Genomic DNA, 18,560 nt, shown 5'->3' with positions numbered 1-18,560 from the left:
CTATAACCGTTAAAACTGAGTTACTTTTCAACAAAATACTCAAATAGGCATACTGGTGCAAATGTTACTCGGTTCTTCATTTCTATGACAGTAGTATTTATAGGCCTAAAGTGAATATATATATATATATATATATAATTTAAAACGTTGAAAAGCGATTTAGACTTTATTTTTATATTTTATATATATATATATATTTATATATAGATATTAGATTTATTTCTAATATCATATACACCAAGAACAAACAGATCCCATCTTTGGATTCGCCGCTGAAACGAAATATAAGCGTTATTTTTTAGTAAATCGAATCAACATTGTTAGTTTGCTGTATCTGTTCTTAAGTGAAGATCTGTATAGGAGGATAGTTTCATGGTTACTCAAACGAAGTCTCGGCTCGCCCACGCAGTCCATAAAATATTTACAAAAGAAGTATAATAAATATAAATACATCTTAATTGGCAGCCGAGATAGTACGGTAGTAGTAATAATTGTATACTTAATTGACAAAAAAAGTAGCAATTCCCTCTCTTTCTTGTTTCAAGGTCAAGAAATAGACAAAATGTTGTTTATTTTTATAAATTATACAACACATCAGTTCAGCATTCGTCGTAAACCCTGTGCATGTTAAGAATGCTGTTGTCATGCTTCTGGAGCAAAATGTTCCCCGTAACTAAATCTTTATTGCTAAACCACCATAATTTTTCCATGACTAACGCAGAGTATTTATTTGCCATTTTGTATCAGTCTTCTTGTCTCACGCAATAGAATAAAGAAGGATCGAATCCCACTGAATGGCATTCTTATTCGCAATGTTGTTTTCTACGTTCCCTTTTGTTCACTATAAAATGTTATACGCCTACATTAACAACACAAGCTTTTTTTAATTTCTATTCTTCTTTTATAAAGTCTGTAAATAACAATATATCTTTGCTAGCCTCGTATGATGGATAGCACATTTTTACGAAAATGTTACTAAAGAGTCAGCTAAACGACTCTACGAAACGATGCGATAATCATCACCATAGTAGACTGTGTACGTGTAATGTCTTTTTATTATTTTGATCTGTAATCTAGGTGTAATTTTAGCCTCAAACTTACCTTGCCTTTGATTGATCAGACCCACGCCTATGGCTCAAGCAGACGAATAATAACAAGACCTTTTTCGAGAAATTACGTTGTTTTTTCAATAACATACAAAATTAAGAAGGTACTAAAACTATTAAATAAGACTCGTAGGACAACTTCACATAATTAATGGACATAATAAGGACTTTCCTTTTATGAATGAAGTATTATTCAATCTTAAATATCTATATATCTAAATATCAATAAAGTCTAGTGTTTTTAAAAGTAGCTAAGGCGAAATAAAGTGTGGAACTCTTGAGCTCAATCTATACTGTAGAGCTCGGATCACTATAGCATACTGAAAATAACTGACGTTAGAATCTCCGGCTTGACGTGAGAACGCTGCGTTTCTACTGGAACCTACCCTAAGCCATACCAGCCAGCCAGTTACTTCTGTGCAGTCACTGACAGCTCGTCTGTGACTTGTAAGACGTTATTATTATTGCTATGGGTCTGTTTTTGCCCTCACAAATGAAAGCTCCATGTCTAAGCGGTACATAAATTGGTTGCTGGCAGGCAATTGAGCCATACAATCAGCTGCGTGCGTGTAGCTTTTGTAGCATTTTACTGGCCATTCTCTACAAAACACCATAGAAAGATGAAACGTCTACAATTTTACCATCTTATGATGATAGCGATAGTCTTTAAATTGAGCAGAAATAGTCTTGGAATCTATGAACATATCCATGCTAATTTGTAGGACAAAGTTGGCCAAGTTTATAGAACATTATAGTTAAGAGCTGCGTTTTGTAATATTAGCCTCTTAATTAGTGCAGAATCACGTATCGTCATTTGTAGCAGTGATTTCTCAGGATACCACAATGTTGAAATCGAAGGCTCGACACGTTACACTTTTCGTCCGTGCAGTTTTCGCAACGTTTGTGGCGTCGAAACTTTCAACCTGTGCTTTCAACAAGAATTTTTCGCTCGATTATAAATGGATTCTAGATTCCTTACGACTTGACGTAATCTGAACTAAGTAAGTATCGACGATCATTCTGAACAACAAAATAAGATTGTTTATTTGAATAGAATTTACGGAGCTGTAATTCCCTTAAGGGAACCGTTTTGCAAACTGAACGCCGTTTATTCCAGAAGACACAAACGTCAGTAGCCAGTGTCGCAACAGGTCCAACAACTGCCATAAAACATAAGCATTCCTATATAGCCATACTGCTGCCGTAGCGCTGCTGCCGCTGCGGCTAATAAAAATAAGAATTGTCGATCGATTTTTTGAAACTGTGGCCATTAGCGATTCAACAAGCAGCTAACGATCCGCTGTTTGCTCCGTTGTCGGCTGTATTTTAAAAAAGGAAGCTCAAGATAAAACGGCATTCTCTCATGAGTCGTGCATAGTGTGTTACTATTATCACGTCGTAGAAGTAGAAAGACCACGATTACAATGGCTGGAATAGTTAAATAAATAGATGAGTTGCAGACGATGACGAGAACAAAAACAACTACCGGTACACCGACGAGAGCCTTTTATGGACTTCACTACACAACATTAGCAACGGATGTGATCGAGTTTGCATGCCGACGACTGCAGACGCTATAATCCATCTAACTGATATATACATACCTCCCGTCACTGATATTACCTAATTCCAGTGATAGCAGTAGATAAGTAGAGCCCGAGATGAGTGGCCAGTACTGTTATTGCTGGTGATGGTGGGGTCGAACGGGGGCGAAAAACAAACTGCATGTGTTCGACAACTTGTCTCGTGACGGCCACCAGTTAACTGAGGGTGTTGTGGAATTGTTTTCGTTACCACCATCAACATCACTGATATCAATATGTATATGTATATGTACGTTCATCCGGCACCGCTACTACTTCTCCCCTTCTAGCACGTGTTTGATTTATATTTTCAAAATATTGCCGCTGCAGGAGCAGAAGTTGACGCCTGACTGCGACTGGCAGAGATTTCGCTCCTCGTCTCCCTTCGCGCTGGTGATGGCGGTGTCATTTGGCCGATCATCGTTGGTCATCGAAATTTTGCAAGTGTCCGAAACTGCCTGCATTCACAGAACACGTATTGCTATAGAGTACTGTTGTTACAGTTGCTGGAGTTCGTCTAGATGCTAAAGTTACCGTGAAGAAGTTGAAGTCGTTACCTGCCAACAGCAATAGCCGAGGAAAGTCAAGGCCGATGATCGTGGCCACATCGAGCCGTTGATGTTGTCGTCGTCTCATATAGCCCAGCGGTTGATTGATGAGGTTGGGACCAGACGCGGGGAGGGGGGCCGACAGGAGATAGATCGTGTGGAGAGAACCAACGTTTTGTGAAAAGGACCCAGACGGAAACCGTGTGGCTGCTTGGTTCCGTTCGCCCGTGCGCCTACGGTAACAACGATAATAGCAAGTAGAAGCCACTAACGGTAATCACATGTAGCTATTAATATTTTTCTGCATTTATCGCATTTGTGTGGTCTGTTCACTTCTGTGATATCGGTTCTACGGACTAAATGGGGCATCAGACAGGTCATTACAGTTATAAATAATGCCAAAGCAGAGTTAGCTTGAGCACTAACGCATTTGGCTGTGTATTAAATGTCTGTCGAAGTCGAATGAATAGATCGTTTTACGATGCTGAAAATCTACAACGACAAAGGCAAACTGCTCGTCGAGATGACGAAAAATACCCGCCACAACGGTCGGATATGCACCACTGGTGCTAGACCAGGCGTAGCTTTATCGGTACCGCAATGAAGCCTGTAAGCCGTCCTAGCGCATACGAGAAGGCGTTCAGTCAGAGCAATGGTTGGCTACTGAATCTAACATCGTTCAAGTACCAGGACGATACAAATGTAATAATATGTATAATAAATAAGTTTTAATCAAGTAGATATATGGTTCCTTGTGTAAATATATACTTGATAACTTCGTCGATGTTCAATAAATTGTGCGGATAAAAATTTCGTATTTGCGAGCGCTTGATCAGATTTTTATTTCATTTCGCAAAGAAAACGCTCCGATTATTGCCTAGATTTATATTCCACGGGAGTGTTATAAATCAGATAGGCATGGTTGTTTAGGAAGCGAATGCACTATAATTCAACTATTTAATTACGGTAGCCAAAATTATTGTGCATGAGTGGCTAGCACAAAAGTGGTTTTGTCAGCAACGTATTCTACAACTAACAAGCGAATAAGAAGAATATATCGAAAAAAAAAAAAAAAAAAGAAAAATTTATAATTTAGATAGTACAATAGTAGTGCAACAGGGACTGCGGCAGCAACATTTAATCGTTGACGAAATTAACTTCCAGTTTGACCTATACTTTAACTGATGTAATCTCGTTTCGCTGGAAATTGAAGTTCAATTATTCCCGTCCTACGAAGAATGAGCTAATTTTCCCACAGTATTATGGAGCCCTTTCAATCGATAATCGTCATTGTCATCATAGCCATCATAGACGAATGTAACATGAAAGAAATAACGTTAATGACACTTCGTTGAAAAAAAATGGACGCTCGCTGTGGGGCCACAACAAAAACGCTAGATTCTGCTAGGGCTGTTCCGGATTAAATTTATCATGCTCCTTCAGTTAGACGTTGGACAAGAAATTGAAAATCACTGAATAATAGCAGGAAAGAATGCTATGAACACAAGTCAAGCTTTAATGAGCTCCTTGATGTATTAACCTGAAACTTAACTTCATATCGATGCTGAGTTGGGCTTTTTCGCTATGATCAGCTACTAGGAAGGGCGGCAGACACGACAAAATGAATCAAAGGATAGAAGAATTAACATGTAAAGATCTATAATTGTGCTTCTTGTGCTGTTGTGGGAGGAAGCTTCGGAATAAGCCAAAACCCGATTGTGATTACATCCTAAGGACGGCTCTGCGCGGGCTATAGAAATGAAAGCAAAGATAGACGTTGGTTTCCGGAAGGATGGCGACTATACATTTAGATTTCTGGATTAAGCCATTCGAATGGTTTCGATATCAGTCGTTCACATCCTTATTCCTTTCGGAATTACATCGATAGAATGTTGTCAATAAGCTATTACCTATTTAAGACATAAAGCAGGCGGGTCTTTTGTGCTGTACAGCTCCAGGCTATATATTCAACTCTAAGTTGAACGTAGCTTTTCTGTAGCTTATTAGACCTAGTTCTATAGACCTAGTGCAGTGTGCAATAATGACCTGCTTTTTAGTGGTGGCCTCTTTCACATATGTTCGCTTTGAGTTTTGAACGACACGCTTCGAATTCAGTTGTTGATGTTACCGACATACGATTTACATCAGCCTCTGCTTGTTGATGACAGCAGCGACCCCTGGTTGCCATCGCGTCATTATTTTTGTTGACGACGATAGGCACAGGCGAGCAGACAGCACCCGATTAAACCAACAGAAAAGCCGTTATTAGCGCCGTTATTGTTGTTATAGTTGCAAACAACAATAACCGATTGCTGACACAATTTTTTTCGCGTTTCTGTGATTAGTCAACTAACGTATGTGTACGACCGCAGTCAGTCCTCTCTCAACTTACCATACTAGATTTAAGTAAACATATATACTTATGTATCGTAAAACAGAATTGCTTTTTTGAGAATAGATAGGCATGGGTAAAATAATGATGATAATAATAACGTTCTCATTGTAATTATTACATCGTAAGGTATCTAAGAAAAAATTATCGTGATGATTAATGAGAAGCAGATAGGCGATACGTGACATGTAACGCCATGGGAGCAGATATCTGTGTATGCCTGTCATGTTATATAGAAACGTAGCTTTCGTGCGATAATCAGTACTGCTCGGGTTGTACAGATTTGTAATTTAGACACTAGTTGTTCGCAACTTCGTTTTATTTTCTTGTCTTTCTGGTGTCCAACACAGAAAACCTATTCGGTCCCCGTGTACACTTGATTCGATACGTATAGATGACGACATAACTACACTGTTTCTCAACGACAATACTCCTAACGATATCGTTGAAGTTCTGGCCGTTGTGTCGTAATAACGGTCTATTTTCTAAAATAATCAAATCAACTCGATCGAACAGTTCGGTTTACGTTTCGATGTTGACGTAAAATGTAAACCTATTTCGATCCATAATATCGCCTACAATTAAAAGCTCAGATGGTCCTGAATGAGTTCGACGCAGCGTATCTAAGGCTGATTTGGAGGCAAAACGCACTTTTGGCAGGCCATGGGCGAAAGATGAATGCAAGGGTTACATTTCTATTTCCTTCCGGGTTAGCGCACGTCCTAGGTTAGCCCATAGGGTCACTTGCTGTTGGCGCGTACCTGCCATTCGAAAACGCTATTTCATTCGTTGCAAATCTGTTGTGACTCATTGTATCTGTACCTAATCCTGCAGTAAACATCATCTTCAGAGTTCGGGTTCCCAAGACGAACATACTGGGCCGAAATTCGCTGGGATAAAAAAATTCCGACTAAGCCTATTGCACCTGCCCAACTAGCTATAAGAACCGCCAAATCGACCTTGAATATTTGTGCTGCAAACGATAAAAAAAAGATTGCCCAGAATCAATTTGCTATGTTCTAAGTGTGTATATTAGATTTGAACAATGCACCTCGCTCTGGTTGCCGATGTGCATACTCTAGCGGTTTTTGATCTCGATAAAAAGCAAATTATTAATTGGGCCGTACGTCGCTTATACTGTTTGCGTCTCTTAAGGCTCGTATTAAGCATAATCATAATAATAATAATTAAGCATAATAATAAGCAAGATCGCAATTGTAACAGATAGGCAAACGGCTTTCAAGCTATTACCTAGTAACGACTTACTTCTGATAAAATGAACGAACGTAAGAAAGATGACAAGAAGTTTTTGGAATAGTCCAACAAGACATCACTCCGGAACGTAAATGGCAAGGAAAAATGCTTCCCCGCTGAATGAACTGAGCTTTCACAACGTGCACAAACAAGGATCAGCGTGGTCCGATACGCACGTGTCCATGCTTGTGTTTTTCGAATGGTGCACAGATGAAACGAACCCGGCTTCGCCTTATAGTAGCGGATTATTTATTTGTATAGTAGTATGAATATATGTTAACTAATTGCTCAATTTTTCGCTTGTCGCATGATCTAATAGATATATGATGTTGCTGATCGGGGAAATTGTAAAAAAACAGTACAAGACAATATTTTTGGGGTTTGCTTTTTTTTGTTGACAATATTGCCCCTGCGGAGCCTAATTGGATTATTTGCATTTTGTACAACTTGCCTTTTCTGCATTCTTGCCACTTTTTGTTTGTAATCTTTGAAGCAATCGACTGATCATGCTTCGGGTTCTGTCGTTTGAGTCGGCGGATTGGACAGACGCGATTCACAACCAGAATGTAATTTCGTTTCAACCTGTGATTTTTCTAACAGTACGTAGGGGCAATATACAAGAGGTTGTTCAAGTATCTATTTTTTATTTTCCCAATTATGCTGCGCTTTTAGCTTTCTAAACACGGACAAACGGCTTCAGGGTAGAGGGAACGTCCCTCAACTAATAGCATCGGATGAGAGAATCAGTGGTAGGCCAGCTCAACATCTTTTACTGATAACCAACTTGCTGCCGACCCATATGAATAAGCTCAAGTTGAATGACACCCTGTCGCGGGATATAATATATAGGGCAAAATATAAATTGTACAATGAAATCAACGAAACGAAAGAATATATCAAATTTTGCTAATTATCGTATAATATGCGTGGCGGCTTTGGCTCGCCCTAAGACATCTAAATGTGCTGGGTCTGTGACTGAATTCATATATTCCTCGAAATGTGTGGATAAAAAAAGAACTCTTTGTCATTAAATTTTGCCAGAACTGCTCAAACACGAACTGGAATTCCTAGTTACAAACTAGGTTAGGAACTTCTGGATGATTCTCGAAAATAAGCACTGTTGGTGCCTGTTTTCCCGTTAGGACGCAGCTCCTCCAAACTTCTCCCTAGTCGTTAAATAGCAGTCCAGTCTATATTCGCTGTTAGATGGATCAGTGGTCTAAATTTGATTATTGATTAATTCTTTCCTGTCTCCGGTGCGGGTAGTTTGCGCGCGACTCTGTTGTCGCGGTAAACGATACAGTTAGGCTGTTAGCAATTTGAGACCGTGAACTTCATTCAATTGATGCCGATTAGCACGAGCAGCGGCAGCAGTCTAAAGCGGTAATGTCGTAAGTAGTAGTAGAAACTATTATAGAGTAAGAGGCAGCATCGCAATAGAAAGTGAATACAGGGCATGGCAGGTAACAGACAAGACATCGTCATTCAGTCGATTAATGCTGGGACTATGTTGCGTTCCTGCTGCGCAAATTGCTATTGCTTCTCGACGTCATTTGCCTCGGCAGGCAAGCGACGCCACAACTGGGCAGAAAGCCGACGGCAGCAGCGCGTTTCCCCCCTTCTGTCTCCTCTGCTACTGCAGCGGCAATGAGCAGCGGGCGGGTCCGTGACGTTTCTTCGTGCTGCTGATACTGACGACGGCGGTAGCTGCCGTGCGCTACAGCGCAGGCAATTTGCGGCCTGCAATCGCCGTGTGATTGGTCACCGTTCCCTTTCTCCTTTTGATTCCCGAGCAAAGAGCGCAAGCCAGGGCGTCAGCTAACTACGTTGGTAGCAGCAGCAGCGGCGGCGGCCGCGGCTGGTAGCGCCACAGGTGCCATAAACAGGGGGAGAATCGTGTCATCATGGTACAGTGCTGGGTTGTCCACAATACCGTGTGTCGTGCTTCGTGCTCGTGCTAGGAGTACTCTTGTGTGTGAAAAGTGTACCTCGAGGTGTCGCGCCCAATAACAAACAAGAAAACAAAACGAGATAAAGCGTGCCCAGAGGCGCAAAAAGGGCGTACTCAACCTAAGGCGCCAAGCCCGAACTCCGGAGGCGCTGGTGGTGCTCAACATCAGAAGGGACTAAACCCAAACCCCTCTCCTCAGGAGGAGACGATCCACTGGTGTCTTAAAGTTGCCGAGGGACCGATCGTTGAGCTACTACTACATAACTAACGGCAGCAGCAGTAGCTTTTCGAACGGTCAGACCTAACAAACAAATCTATCAGTTTTTGGTCGCCTCAACAACTTTAAGCGTTGCATAAAATTGAAGAAGAAAGGATAAGTTAACTAAAACGGCTATAATTCTACATTAGCCATTATTGTACTGCTCCTACTTACGGTTTAACTTGAAAAGGCAATTACACGCAGCAGAAAAAAAAGTCCATTAAGCGACTACAGTCTGTGACCTCAAGCGGCGTGTGTGAGTGTTTTTGCGATTTCATGCTTTTAATATCAGATCTAGCACCGAAGCAATCAGTAAATAACTATAGTACGGTTCTACATACACCACAAACGGCAACGGTACTCGCCTATCCCAGTCTTATCTGAGAGATTCAATTAGATATTGGAATCGGAATTGACTTGAAGTTCTTGTTTGAGGATTCTTGTGTGTTCAAGCAGAATAACAACAATGGTAGACATCCAGCAGTCAGTTATCTAAGTCAGAGTAACAGCAACGCATAGCTAAATTACCAGCGTTAGTTACGAAGAGAATCAACCATGCATTGACCTCGTTATCAAATTTTCTTGACGAAAGCTGAAAAACACGAGGCAATGAGTGTTTTTTAGTGGAAAGCCGCAAGAGGAACAAATAAGATCTTTCAAGTCATTGACACAGAAAGGACCAACGCTCGACAGCTTACCTTCCATATATATAATATATATATATATATATATTTATGTATATATATAATATATATATATAATGTACATATATATCTACTATTGTGACGAGCTAGGCCTAGCGACAGCCGCGGAACTTAAGCTTATCTAGAAGCCTACCACGATACGGTAGCCAAGTTCAAGCACTTCTATTCCTCAACCAAGCTACCCATTTTCTCAACTCGTTCACTGACCCTCCTCAAACGATGAAAAGTAAAAAAAGCTAAAAAATGGTGTAAAAAAAAAAGAAAAAATGTCAAGCTTTAAAAATACGTGCAGCAAAGCTTAGCGTGTTTGACAGCGTGTATTTATAAATACATACAGTTATACAGTAGCTGTTATTAGCCGTCAGTAAGCTCAACAAACAAGCATAATTGAACGATAATAACCTGTGCCAGGCTGTGTGTGATATGAACAGCCGAAAACTCGTATCAGCTTTAATCTACCGCCAAGAGCTTTTGCTCGGTTTGTCTATTCAACTGAGGAACCGAAGTCCTCGGCTCAGCCACAACTAGCTTTTACAACTTCAGACAGAGAGTTCGTCTTCTTGGAGAAAGTTACTCAAGTTTCAATACGCGGAGCTACGACGACGACAACGAAACAAGACGACAAAAGGCAAAAAGTACGCAGCAGCTAAGAGTACAAGGCGAGGAGGCCAATGAGCAATATAAATAGGTAAATTCAGACGGGGCAGGGCGAGGAGAAACAAAATATCTGACAAAGGGGGCCGAAGAAGGAGCGAAGTCAAGCAGGACGGGTCCCCGAAAGGCAAAGGACAAAGCGAAGAAAAGGCTTCTGGCCGGAAAACTCTACTCCAAAGACTTCGGACCGACACTCCGATTCGAAACGATTGCACATCATTGCATTTTTATCCCTACCTATTCTAGTCACTCAATGATCCTCAAATTGTAGTCCGAGGCCATCTTTTGAGAAACCAACCTGTTGTCTTTTATCTATAGATAGACTGGCCTTACCTACATATGGCTTACTATACCGTAGTCTTCGAAGAGTCTCTGAAGATCTGTGTCGAAAAAACATTAGAAAAACAATGAAGGATAATTAATACTTACAAGTGGAAGGACAGTTAAAAAAAAAAGCAGCTGCAGGCTCAACAGAAATAACGGCCACAGTTCAAGTTGTAACAAAAGCCTATCAACAAAGAAAGCGGCGAACGCAACGAATTTTATATGCTTAGCAACAGAAGTACAGTTAACGGAGCAAAAATAGATCTGAAAAACTGACTTGAAGATTGACAAAAATGAAGCCGTTCAGGGTAACTCAGGAGCGTCGCCGCGAGCGGCGCAGAAGAACCAAGACAACCTCTGCCAAGAAGGATAATCCGCAACTGATACGTACCCACGACACCACCGTGAGTCTTTACCATTCAGGATATTCTTTCAAGCTTTCCATTGATAAGTCCAGAGTAGTCGTTGTGTATGAATTTAGCCTGTTCCTGCCCTAAGTATAATTTTATCCGGATCACAGAACTATAACACCACCTTGTGCTCTCAGAAAACAGTTGTGTCAGGTAGCTGAAAGATAGCACTTCGGTGATTTTTGTTCGTCTTTTACCGAAGTCAAAAACGTAGATGACCTAGAAAAAAAAATATAAAACGGACCAGATGAGAGAATGTTGTTTTTATCACTCGACACTTATCTTTGGTACTCGTAAAAGTGATATTACGTAATCTACACAAAACGGTAATAGCTGCAGATCAACGAAAGCGCTTTCTAGAGGTGTATGTCATTTTGTAAGGACGAAGAAAGTAATAAGAAAAAACGATAAAAAATTACAGGTGGTAACGCATGGCATTTTACTGTTTCGTTGAGTGAGCGTTATATATATTAGTACTATCACTACCTTTCGATTGACACCGACATTTGGCTTCGGCCTTAATATAGCGGCTGTGATAACGGCGGCGGTTCCTATTTGGCTGATCGTTTGTACAGCTGTTGGACGTCATTGATCATCACTGCTTATTATCGGAAAACGTAGAAAGACCTATAATATGAAAGTGTTAGGTTGAGCTCGAATTTTCAACGCCATAACTCAACAATCAACAGTTGTTACCTAAATAGGTAAAAACTTTATAATCGTTTAATTAATTCTAAACATCCCTATATTATATTATTAAGATGCGGCATTGGCATACGTAACATGCAACTCATTTACCGTATTTGATTTAAATCACATGACGGAACGTTGTTCAAAAGTATAAACTGCCATGATGGATAGACGTTTTCTTAAGGAGTGCCATTTTTAGATAATGGATATTTAGATTAAATACAACAAGAATTTTCAGCGTTCACAGTACATGTTCGTTAAGTACTTACATCGCTACCGTAGCGTAGAGTTAATCCGTTACGTTTGGCGACCCTACGACACAGATAATTGTTGACGGTATATCGTCTCCGGACGACGGCGATACCTTTTTTAGCTGGTTGGATTTTGAGCGAGGCCATTATTAGTAACGTAAATATCGAACGCGTCGGTCTGCGATATTGAGTAACGGTCATATTTCACAAACGTAGCTTTCCTTAATTCTATTCAATTTAATATTAGGGCAAATTAAGAATTTATTTAATGAAGATACCCAAAAAAGGTATAGGTTATGGCCACATTCAGGCTTTCTAACTGAATTCAGGTATCTGTGCAGCAATCTTAAATTATTATACTAGCCAGATTTTCGGGCACTTATCGTCGTTTGAATACAATAGGCAACAGTAAGGCGTACATGCTTGTCCTTATGCAAGCGGAGATGAATCAGCAGAATTTCCATTTGTTCCTAAATTTCCTTCCGAAGCCAAAATGTTATCTATTTTTCGAATACAATTTCAAGTACAAAAAAAAAAAAACGAATTTACCTGCAGTTTTTTCATTGATCTTTGCGAGTATATGCGCAATAATGTGTGTCTCAGGTAAAGAATGCTCCTTCCGGCCGTCAAATGGGCCGCTATCGCATTCGATCGACCGAATTCAGTTGTAGAATATGTCCTTCATGTCGTCAGTTATCAGATTTTTATAACTCCTCATCGAAGGGTTTTTGTTCTGATTTCACTTAAGTGGCAACGCGCATTGGAGCATCGACGCTATGCTATCTAATGGGCCAAGAGAAGCCAGAGAGAGACGCTAAGTCCGGTGGAAAAAGGGGCTACACGTCTGCGAAGTAACCAGGGTGAAGAAAGCACCAGGATATGAAAGGGATCGAACAGCAAAGAAAGGAAGGGAGGTAAAGAAAAAAAGGCTGAGAAACTCACTGAATAGCTAATCAAGCAGCCAAACAGGCGAAGTGCTATGTTTTGAGGAAAGTTGCCATAAAGACAGGGCTGCCGATGACAGATACGCGAAGGGAAGCCAACGAAGCGATTGGAGCTCCCACAGGAATCAACTCACTTGTCACAGCTGGATCCCCGTCCCGTTCATTCTGAACAAGCGACCGCATATCGAACATCGGTCAGACGGATAAAAACTATCTACAGCTGTCATTTTAATTTTTTATGATCTAAATACCTGCAATCCGTCCGGTTGAGTAATTTCGCAAAGGTCGAAATGTCATTTTATCTAATGTAACACCATTATAGAGTTGCAAATTCGATTAGGTTCGATTGGTTTACAAGTATGGAAATCGATTAATCCCTGCCGGAGCAGTCATGTAACCAGTTCTACATGCTTGATGTCACTGAAGACGCTAAGTTGTACACCTGCGACCTCGGACTTTAGCTGGGGGCGCCGTCTGGCACACGAGACGAATCATGTGTTATTTGTCTGTCGAAATTAGAGCCCTACCACAGCCCCGTCACAAAAATGCCCTTAAGTTCACCTAGTGACAAAACACGTTCCAGCCAGATATCTGTCGAGGGTCAATCGGCTAGAAAATGGAAAAAAAGCGATTTAACGGAGCGAAACGAGACGTTTAGGAGTGGAGATGTAGGTAACCCCGGTTCTATTTTAGAATGATGAACGATGTGCGATCATACTGATGATGCTAAATGGGGTGTTATTTCATTGTCGGAACCAGATCTGTCCCCCTGTTGTGTGTTCCGTTTGTCTGTTAAAGGGAATATGATTGTAGAAGATTATTGACTGAAGAGAAGATGCAATGAGGCTACGGTTGGGGTGCGTTGTACTCTTCGTGCGAAGGATAAGATCCAAGGCAGCAAAAGACTGCTGCCGGGAAGCTGGCCGCTGTGTTTCGAGTTTTACATCCAGGTTTGGCGTTAGGCTTTGCTTCAGACGGGACTTTACTATGATGATGGTATAGACAAGAAAAATTCTAAGCGATTCAAATTGGCCGGTGGGGTGCAACGAGGATATCGAAGGGTGGGTCGAAAACGAGTCGTCATTGCGAATTACTCATCTCGTTGACGGATTGATCGGCTCTGTCACCGCTAATCAATCCACCCTTTCCTTTGAATGATGGCAGCGGCATGGCACGAACGAATCATTGCAAACTGAAGCTTGCTAGGAAACTTATAGCTCCCTGTACGAGCTGAATAAAAGGTGGTAAAATAAAAATGTAAAAGAAATTCCATAATCTGTTGCTGAATGCCTCTTTCACAGTATTTGCTTGGTTGTATTTCGGTGACGCGTCAACACAGCCGCTCTTGTTCATTTGTTTGTTGTTTATATATGTGGGAGATACGTTATATCTCCCACACCCGTCGTTCGTCGTCGTGATTTTGCTCAACGAGTAACGCCTGCTTCTCTAGTTTAAAATACGATACTATTAATGACTATATTATTATTACGTTCAACATAAGGGAAACCTGCTGTAGTTACATGTAGCATTCCGTACAGTCTCCCGTAGCCTTTCCTCAGTCAAAGTCCAAGCTGGATATAACTCTTCTTCTTACGGTGTAGAGTAAACAATTTCGTTTTAGAAATGGTATTTACGCGAGAAAAATGTGTGTTGCTATAGGATATAATATATCGTCCCGTCGATGCCTCGCGCACGCTGCGTCGTGCGCTGCTGTTCGTTTTTGTCAGCTTCAAGGCACACCGGTTGGCCCACTGCTACGATAACACCAGTCGGTCTCCGTTCCGATATTAAACACACTTGGCAAATCGCTGTTTCGGCCAGGCCGTTTGACCGTCCAGTTGCCTGCTGCTGTAACTGTGAAGTTAGATTTGATAAAAATAACTCCAAGGCCTCCATAAGACGATGCTGAATGTCATTTGAAAGCATGCCAAGAAGTCTATTTGCAGCTGGGGTGTAGTCGTATCTCGTGTCGTTCGAGCGTGAATTATGCGCTTTGGGCGGTCTTCGGGGCCTTGCGGTGCTTACGGCAGATTCGATAGATCCTATGAGATCAAGTACAACAAAATGAAACATGAAAAATGATTGGGCGGACAATAGCAGTCAGAGAATGTTGAGATTGCAAAAGTAATACCCAGCTGTAGTATGCAGTGCAATCAGATTTTTTTCCCTTATTATAGTACGCTTTATGTTGTTATTACATTAAGTCATATTTCAAATCTCGTGAACATGACGGCGAAGCTGCCTTTTAAAATGTAGTGTATCCTCTGACGCCAGACCCCCACAGCAGTGACGTAAGGGAAGTTACCGTCTAAACTGCAGGATAATAGTACTGCATACTTCGATCGAAGTTTGTGAAAAGAATCGAAAAGACCTAATACTTGTTAGCGACGCACAACGGTGTCGGCAGTTATTCGTTGTGTTTACTATGTGCTGATCCAGAAGATGCGAGTTTATACCTAAGTATTAATTAACAAACTATAAACTCGTGTTATTATGATTGTTTGAAATTGTAGCAATCATCAGAGTAAACCTGCCCGACGGGCGAAGCCATGATCGTTTTGCCTGATTATGATCTTATCATCGTACCCACAATGCCGACGTTGTTGCATTCGTTGACGATAATTATATATGGTGTTACGGTTACTATACTTGATTCAGCAATGGGTTGATTGTGGCTTCAGCTGAGATCTGTCGAAATATGAAAAAGCATATTATTATTTTGTTATTGTTTCTGTCCTTTGCGGCTGGCCGAGCGTGCAGGGCTGTGCAGTCGCCCGTCAAGTTGCTTCTTAGTTGACCGTCCTTCGTCGTCGCCGTCGTTGTTCTACGTTAAATAGCCTGCCAAGCCACCCTACAACAACCGTACCCTTGCTTTTACTGTTACTATATTATGTCCACAATTAACGTTGCTGCTATCATTATTAATTAATAACGCCTGTGTTTTATTGGCGGGCCCGCTGCTGGTTGATTGTGCGATGCTGTGCACAGCACCGTATAGTAGCGGTCGTAGTAGAGGCCACGTCTGGTACAGTCATGTATTGTTGTAGGACTTTTTGTGTCTGTGAGTGCGGGCCTACACTGAATAGCGGTCTGTTTGGCCATCTATGCACACACGTGCGTTCTGTGACGACGTATGAATTGCCGACTTCGACGAATGAAGGAATGTCAATTACAGCCCGAGCAAATACCTGGTCCTATTTGAGTTAGGTCCTTCGGATCAACGAAATAACACTTGGTGCTCCATCCAATGAGGCAACACTGACTACCAATATTATAGCCATGATATGATCGACTTGGTATTCAACAACAGCTAATAATAGCATGGCGCCCCCCTGTGATGCTCGGCAGATTTGCATCGTCGGGTTTTGTCTGTCAGCATCTAACTGGACTGGATCAGCCGACTGATCCATTACTGCTGTCATCTAAATGATATGACAGTAAAATGATTTACCTATGTACCATCCTATCAGCCTTTGTTTGCGTGTCCGTCTGATCCTGTCGTATGTTTTTTCTTCTCGTGTAATCAGCTTCATGCAGTTCACAGAGATGATCACACAAATGTTATTGCTCTTATGGCCTGAACCGGTCTTCCACTTCTATCTAGCGCTGGTCTCCGTTGACTGCGTGCATTCTGAGCTATGCTATTGTATCAGGAACTAGTCTGCACGTTTGCAAAAGTAGCACCGCCGGTCACATTGTAGCGTTCATCAGTGCAAGCGAATTTGCTTAACGTACACGAAATTGTATGCGAATATTGCTAGGTCTAAGAGTACCAACTATAAGATCAATTTCAATCGCTATTTTAGCTCAGCTTTAGCGTTGCCAGCTCAGAAAAAAAGGCCAAAAGACTAGTTATATTCTCCATATTTTATTGACCAATAGCAGGTTACCTTGTGGTATGCATAGAGTAGGTATTAGGGTGCATCCATAACCTACTGTTCTACATATAAGTCTGCTCGAACATGTGCTACTAGCCTTATGCACCTGTTTATCTATAAGCAAGTCTCTACAAACCGTCACTAGCAGTGCCTGAATGCTATAGCAGCTGTCTGCTGCTGCTGCTTCTGCTGTGACATGGCAAACGACTTGAGCTTATCTCTCATCCTGTTTCCCACCTATTGAAGGTGGCGAGATGAAGTTCATTCAAATTGAAACTACAATAGCAAACGTAATAATTGTGGCACTAGCCAGTTTTGGACTACTATCGAGCGTTTCAAGCCGTTGCAACAACATATCGCATCGCCATAGACAATGGCGTGTACTTATGCCGAGGTCGCTTCGCCAAGAACTTCATCAGAACTTTGACATGGCTCGGCTGGTGGTGTTACTACAAATGCTGTCGCAGAAACCAACTAAAAGTTGGTCTGTTCCTGTTATTTTTGGGGACACTAGAAGTGGGGAACGAAGGCGTCTGTGGTCGTATACGTGTGCCTGTTGCTGCTAGTATCGTTGGCTTTACTTCGGCTATTAGCAAGCACTTCGGCGGAGGATCAACTGCGGCTCTGTGGTGTCTTTCGCTACTCCGCGCAAAAAAGTTTGCGAGAACGCCGGGCAGCTCCTTCTCACTGCTCACACTCACTCACTCACGATATATATATATATATGTATCGTTTCTAAAAACGCAAACGACTTCACTATTTTCACGTTACACAAATATAGCAAATGCATCCTTCAGATCCTCGTCTGCTACTTCACACGTTCTGACAATGCTTTCCAACTTCGTAGCAGCACTAGTGTAGCGAGCCGCGGTGCTGGATTGCTCCGGTGCGCTAGAGTGCTCAGGTGTATATGATTGGTAACATGCGATTTCAACGGAGCGCGTCAAAAGAAGCTATGGAGTTAGTAGTAACAGTTCTATGATCACTACGTAAAGGTCGTCCGCATGCGGCGTTCACTGGACCGTATGGCGTGGCCACACAGATAGTCATAACACCCAGCAGCAATAACTGACAAACAGCAGAAGAAAGAAGCCAACGACCCCCTTCTTCCTTGTCATTAGCATCATGGTCAGAGCCGCCGTCGTCGAATGAGGTAAAGAACTTCGAGGTTATTACCTTCTATCATTGCTACGATCATTTAAACTGCCGAATGAGCAGACATGCTGTATCACAGTGGAACCCGTGGTGTGCTATTTACTCAAATATAGCGAGCTTCAATGTGAAGTCAACTAGGTATGCGTCGTTATGCGATCTGAAAGCAACTTGAGCAGGGCAGCGCGACTCTTGTGTAAAACGATAATAAAAAAACAATGGCTTTTAGATATGGATCACTCATCTCTTTATGTTCTCTAAAACAATAAATAGATGGTAGCTAATTTCCAGGTGCCGTCACATCGACTACGAGTCAATGGCTAGTTGCTAGTATAGCAAAATTGGATGACTGAACAACGTGAAATGGTGGGATGAAGTGATAAAAGAAAATGTCGTTGCCTTCGAAAGGCCTAACAAAGATGGTTCTGTTGCTGTTGGTATAACTATAGTTACAATTGCC

The 18,560-nt window shown here is 41.5% G+C and overlaps 1 protein-coding gene across 5 annotated transcripts in view; it reads left to right on the top strand.

Moving 5' to 3' along the window:
• LOC111262164 (uncharacterized) overlaps nucleotides 1–18,560 on the top strand; it is a 79,403-nt gene that overhangs the window by 40,753 nt on the left and 20,090 nt on the right. The window contains exon 1 of one of the 5 annotated variants that reach the window (XM_022836212.2): nucleotides 8,340–11,179. The exons of the other annotated variants lie outside the window; for them this stretch is intronic. Coding sequence (XP_022691947.1) covers nucleotides 11,069–11,179 — 111 coding nt within the window. The 5' untranslated portion in view covers nucleotides 8,340–11,068. Of the gene's footprint in view, nucleotides 1–8,339; nucleotides 11,180–18,560 lie in introns of those variants that run through there. 5 annotated transcript variants of the gene reach the window in all.

The sequence above is a fragment of the Varroa jacobsoni genome, unplaced genomic scaffold (assembly GCF_002532875.2).
Source record: "Varroa jacobsoni isolate VJ856 unplaced genomic scaffold, vjacob_1.0 scaffold_630, whole genome shotgun sequence".
Classification (NCBI taxonomy): Eukaryota; Metazoa; Arthropoda; class Arachnida; order Mesostigmata; family Varroidae; genus Varroa; species Varroa jacobsoni.
Note: the sequence above shows the minus strand (reverse complement) of the source record. Positions and strands in the feature narration are given on the sequence as shown.